Below are 6,832 nucleotides of genomic sequence, written 5' to 3' on the forward strand. Positions count from 1 at the left end.
TTTACAAGTTTAGCATCAAGAGATTTGGTATGATTGCCAATAATATCCGCCAGAGACCAAAGGACGAGATGCCAACAACTTTAAGTCACGGTGCAGCCTTCAATAATGAGCAAAAACCATACCTCATAGCAAGGAGGTTATATGAGATAACCTCCCCCTTGCTTATAGTAAGCTATAACAGGCCCAACAATGACAAATCGTAAAACAAATCAATCGCGAAATAAACCCACCTAAAGAGTTAGCTCACGGGGCGACAGTTAACGGGATTTCATGTCACCCTAACCGGACAGTGTGACACATATATATATATATGTTGTGTACAAGATGCAAGTTTGTACAAATTATAGTTTGTACAGGGTTTTTGTACAAGTTATATGTTTTTTGACACATACCTTTTAGCACCAGGTGACAAAAGTTTTTCTTCTGAAATGTATCAGCTTAATGTCTTAAATTCAAATTTATATACTTCAACATAACGTTTAGTGCTATTCTCCTTGTCCTAAAACTGGAAATAAGGAAACCTGATTGGTTTAAATTCTATTTTTATTTTTCCCCTTATACCAAAATCATATCCATAAAAAGTCTTTTTGTGTTCTTATATTGTTTTATCAATGCTCAGTATTAGACTGTATCATGCAGTCATGGAATAATGACAGAAATATTCGAAACAAAAGACTGTGTGCTTGCATCATCCATTTGTATTAAGCGGTTCATAAACCACTGATAACTTGTACAAAAATTCTGTACAAATTATAATTTGTACAACATTACAATTTGTACACAACATTGAATTTCCTTATGTCGTAACTACAATACCCTTCCCTTTTCACGAATGTGACTTACCGAATTAGACTATTTACCGGATTTGTAATAACATAAGCAACTCGACGGGTGCCACATGTGGAGCAGGATCTGCTTACCCTTCCGGAGCACCTGAGATCACCCCCAGTTTTTGGTGGGGTTCGTGTTGCTTAGTCTTTAGTTTTCTATGTTGTGTCATCTGTACTATTATTTGTCTGATTGTCTTTTTATTTTTGGCCATGACGTTGTCAGTTTGTTTTCGATCTATGAGTTTGACTGTCCCTCTGGTATCTTTCGTCCCTCTTATATATATATATATATATAGTTGTTCACATTCTCGTCCTCTGATCTTCGGATAGTTGTGTCATTGGCAATCATTACAACAGCTCCTTATTTTTATTTACAGTTTTGGAAATAATCTTTGCTGATACTTTTAAATGTTGAGTGTTTTGCGGAGAGGCAGTAAATACTGATTTCAATTGTCCTTATTATAATAATGTGTCTGTGGATCGAACCCACAACTTCCCTTTGCATTAGACGATAGCATGGAATCAAAAGACATCTGGAACACTAAGTTGGAGAGTTGATATAAGATGATTTGGTTATCTTTATATGAATAAAGGGACTAGTTAACGAGACAGCAACTTAACGACACAAATAATAAAAATTTAGAGGCCAAGATATGGTGTCTATAGAGTATATCAAGTTCCAAATCATACCGACTTCCAAGTTGTCGCGATCTGCTGTCAACACAAACCCACCAATAAGGCAAGCAAAAATATGCTTGGCAGCATGATATTAGTTTTTGATATTTCAATTCTTCCCCCTTTTTTAATGACGACAAATTGATTAACAAAAGGTTCTTAAGGATGTTCGCTACTCTGTTTCAAAATAACAAGCTTTTTAAAAGACTGTTCGAATGAATATAAATAAAGGAGATAAAAGAATAGAAAAAAATTAAGGGTCCGTGTGCTTGTTTTCGCGATATAATTATTGAAAATTTGGCGGGAAATGATTCTCTCTAGATTGTTGATACATTTAACATTTGCAGCTTTTTCTTTCAAAAACTATGAAAAAATAACAAGGATTTTATAAGATTTTCAAAAATGGTTTTTTAAACTAACATGTTATAAAATTATAAAAAGAAAAGTAGGGGTTAGTGGGTAAATTTTTTATTGGCACTACATGGATAAAACTAGAGGATTATGAATATCTGACAAAAAAAATCAAAAACAAGAGTAGCGAACATCCTTAACATACATACAATAAACATCAGACAAAGAACAATACTAACCACAAACAAATATTAATAAATAATATCGTACATAAAAAAACACAAACAATATTTGTCTTAGTTACAGACAATCTCAAAGTACTGCACCTTCTTACATAAAAGTATGTTTCATTATAATCTTAAATCTGACATGTACTTCAAAGTAGTTTTTATACATCAACGTCATAGTAGGGGTAGACACAGCCTAATGTCAAGTCCTGAACACACATGTACAAAATTTTTGAAGTTGAAAAACAACTGAACATTTCAGGCTTGCTTTAAACTAAAATTTAAAATTCAGGCTGCTTTAAACTAAAAATTAAAAAAAAAAAAAAAACTGATGTCCGTTCCCGAAAGTACCAGACACGCTCAAATCATGTTATTTTTCCAAACCTTTCCTGAAGTTATTATTATTTGACAAAAAAGCCACTCATAAACAATAGCTTAGAATGCATGCCTCTGTAATAGATAAATGTAAGAATTCTAATTTACTTCAAGTGTGTTTAAGGGTCAGACGAGAGCTTTAATATGAAAAATATATTTTACACAAATCCTATAACTTGCTGATAAACTATGCAGAAAAAGATAATAGAATATGTAGTCATGTAAAACCCTTAACTTGAACATATTTATCCTATAATTATTTTATACAAGGTCAAACATTTGAACGTTATGATTTTTTTTCTTTGATAAAAAAGTATTAAAAAACTTTTTTAGGGTTGTAGTTTTGGACTATTGGACCAGTTGATTTGTTGATTGTAAGGTTATGCTTGGTTGTGTTTTTGTGTTATTTATTTATTTTTTTTTTTTTATTATTTTTTTTTTGTGTTGTTTTTTAAGGGGGGTGTTTAATATGTATGGCATTTGCTGTTTCTTTGCTTAGCACGCAGCATTGAGGATTAAAAACAAAGACTGGTCGGCTCTGAATCAGAATAATGTGTCCCGGTAGGGTGACATGTCCTCTTACGGACCTTGCGAAGTAGCACGTTGAAAATCCAACTCAACGTGTCGGTCTAGTATATTCAAAATTACATTGACATTTTCTCGTCCTGAATATTCATTTAATTTGCCCCTGGACGTTAAGCAACATTCAACATCATCATAATTTTATATAACTATGTATTATTATTTTTTTCCCATATATATATAATCAGCCACACTTGAAATGTTTATTATAAAAGCTTAAGCTGCTTATACATTCACTAAAGAAAGATATATATCACTTGATTTTATTAAAATTCATTTGTTTTAATCTCGATTTATAATGTTTTTGTCATTTTCAAATGTTTATGCGTTTCGGGTACCTTAATTGGAATAAAATATTCTTCTCTTCATCTTCTTGACCGGGGAGTTTGTTTTCGGATGTACTAATTTCCACAAGATTTCGGATTCCCGATAAAATTCCGCATGCGGAGGGGCATTCACATTGTCCCGACACATCGAGTAAAGATTGAGAAATGGTGGTTTTAGGTATTAATCTCCTAGTTCTGTGTGTTTGTGATTTGTTTTTTTCCCTAAAGTTCTGTCTCAGGGTTTCGCCGCACACTTTCAGGAAAACAGAACATCTAGGTATGGTAACTATATTGTGTTCCGCACTGAAAAAAAGTCCACTAAACTTAAGTAAAGATTGGGTATTTACATAGGTACTTGGGGTTTTGCCCTCCCCCCCCCGAAATCTTTTCTTTTTATTTCAATTATTTTCGTGATACATATATAGATTATTAGTGACCGCTTTGGATAGTAAATTACCAACTGATAGTAAATCCAAATGTTGTTTATTATAATTATGCAAGTATAACTCAGAAAAACAGGAAAATACTTGAAATTGAAAGAAAAAAAAGGATTTTTGAAAAAAAGGGGAGGGCAAATAAATATATGGATATTGAAAGTCTTTTTTTTATCAAACTTATACGTTTAAACCACAAAGAAAAAATCCAAATGATACTTTTGTTCACTCAAAACAAAACTACTTAATTCAATCGCTCTCGGTTAACCTCGTGTGTTAATAAAGATATATGCAGATGTGTTCATTATAAATCTTTTTCCGCAAAGATTTGAAGGCACCAAAGTCAAAGAATTTACACAATGCTAGTAGTCTCATTGGGGTCTAAGCGTTACGCGGGATTGGCCGATTTTTTTGTAAGCGTGACACGTGAAAGTCAAATTATTTTGCGTGAAAACGTGAACGAAGTCGGACGGGACACGTGAAATTACAAGCGTTATTATTGCAATGATAAGCGGCATACGGGATTCTGACAAAACAATAAGCGGGATCCGGGATCAGACCCCACCCTCCAATGAGACCCCCTAGTAGTATTAACTTTACCGAAATAGCTATAACAATTAATTAAAGTCCTTTTTGGTCATACAGCTCTTCAACTGTTTCGGTTCTTATACATCCTTGGCTTTCAAATTTTCGGCTATGAGTGTTCCTAATCATGATGAAGGTTAATCCAGAAAAGCGCTTTAGACGCATGAAATTATGACGTGTTATTTTCATTTTTTTATAATAATTTTTGAAATACAATAATGAAATAAACTTAAATACTAATATGGACACACGAATTATGATAGTAATAACCCCAATATTTGGAAACAAGACATTTTGCATGTGTTTAATGAACGGAAAAAAGTTTATGACTTTTGACATAATCTCCTTGTCATAATTTACTTTTAAACCGAATTAATTTTTTGCCAAAAACTTTGGAGACGGCGCTGATGGCAAACCGAGACAGTAAATTATGAAAAAGAATTCTATAAAATTTTTCAAATTAAAAAATAAATAAATGAATTAATAAAAGTAATAAACAATTCGTTCCGCGGGTTTTCAAATTACATGATAAAATATTATTTAAAATTATTATTAAATTAACTTACCTGTAGAATACAAGCTGTGATTTTCATCATTTACCGACAATCGAAAGTAAAAAAAACGAACACTAATCATGTTTTTCCAAAGTCTGCCGGATTGATGTATTAATCCAATGTCTGGCCACGTAATTTGTTTGGTAAAAGAAGTTTTATTTCATCGCTTATGTCATTGAAAAGCTTCGTCTGTGAGGAAGTTGATTTGGTCAGCTCGTAGCTTTTAATAGAACCAGTCTAGACACAAGCGTAATATCGTGGGCCGCTAAAGGACATTTAATGAGAACGAGGCTCTTAAGTGCTGATGCCGATGTTTTTTGCAGTATGTAAATTTATGGTATTAGCGATTTTTTATTTCCAATGGTCAAATTATACAGTAGTGGTCACTCTTAAGCCGCGGCGTGACTATTAAATAAGACATCGCACTTCTCTGGTAAAATAATTACTAAAGAGATTATGTCGCGGAACTTTTTATTGGAAATACAATACTCTCTGTAACACCCTTCAAATGACTTCGTTTGTAGCAATAAAGATGATAAATAAATAATAAGCAAGCAGAACAAGCAAATCTTGACATTATTAAATACAGTCTATACAATAAGAATATAAAACCTCTATCTTTTATTCAAATGGAAAATATTCTGTAAAAGTAGAATGAACTTACTTCACTTTATCTAAAATACAATAATGTATGAAGAAAAAACTAATTAGTGTGGTCAAGTCTTGAATATATCGGTTAGAAATATGGAATTTCGAATTGATTGACAACTTATTCCACAACAGTTTTAAGTGGGTTTTGTTCAAATTGTTCAAATATTTTTTTTTTAATAAAAGATGCAGTATTTTATGTAAAAAAAATATACTTATTATTGTTCCTTGCTTCATACCAAGTGACTAATATTTTATACATATTCAGGAGAAGTACAATCAAATTCAACTTTGACATATTACTTACTACTGATAACCCATTATAAGTATATACATAAGTTAAACCTATCTAAACCTAATCTTGCATATACCGAAAACCTGTCTCAACCAAACATGTTTTTAATTCCATTCATATCAAACGTAATGCGTTGTGAACCTGATTAAACCGAACATCTACCAAAACCGAACAAAATCCTAAAACCCGAAGAGGTTCGGTTTAAACAGGTTTCACTGTATTAGTAAAACAGGTAGTTAATAAGCGATGGATGTGAAAACACATCCCATTGTTTAGGGGGTCTCATTGGGGGGTTCTGATCCCGGATCCGACTTATTGTTTTGTCAGATTCCCGTATCCCTCTTATTATTGCAATAATATCGCTTGTAATTTCACATGTCCCGCCCGACTTCGTTTCCCGTTTTCACGCAAAATAATTTCACGTGTCATGCTTAAGCCGCGGCGTGATCCCGCGTCACACTTATACCCAAATGAGACCCACGTTTAGCATATTAAGATGAATGTTGAAACCAAATGTTTCGAAGTTCCTGGAAGAAATATGACGAACATTTCATACATAGTATTTATTTCTAAAAATATGACATAAAAATATTAACTTCTACGTCATTTTGTCTCTTGTGGAGAGTTGTCTTACTTGCAATCATTCTACATCGTACATAACACTGCAGGGAGATAACTCTGTAAAAATCAGCTCAACGTTTTAATCACGTTCTATTGATAAGGAAATATTAAGCTTCTCAATGATCAAAATTAGTATTCGTCAAACTGCTATATATTGAATTAATTTTTTCCAATAAAGTGTGTGGTTCAAGTTTTTTGAAATTTTTATATTTTTGTCAAAGGGTCAAAGTAAATATTTTGTCGAAATTTTAAGAAAATTAAACGAGCCAAATTAATTTTAGTCAAGGTATTTGGTACCTGTCATCCTTAATGAATGATGAATGTGAAAA

General features: G+C 32.4%; 1 protein-coding gene across 1 annotated transcript in view; it reads right to left on the reverse strand.

Moving 5' to 3' along the window:
• LOC127720515 (uncharacterized) overlaps positions 1–5,219 on the reverse strand; it is a 28,931-nt gene extending 23,712 nt beyond the window's left edge. Inside the window, exon 1 of the mRNA XM_052227107.1 lies at positions 4,952–5,219. Within this exon, the coding sequence (XP_052083067.1) occupies positions 4,952–4,981 (30 nt within the window). The 5' untranslated portion in view covers positions 4,982–5,219. The remainder of the gene's footprint in view (positions 1–4,951) is intronic.
• Positions 5,220–6,832: the final 1,613 nt, after the last annotated feature.

Source organism: Mytilus californianus, unplaced genomic scaffold, assembly GCF_021869535.1.
Source record: "Mytilus californianus isolate M0D057914Y unplaced genomic scaffold, xbMytCali1.0.p SCAF_11, whole genome shotgun sequence".
Taxonomy (NCBI): Eukaryota; Metazoa; Mollusca; class Bivalvia; order Mytilida; family Mytilidae; genus Mytilus; species Mytilus californianus.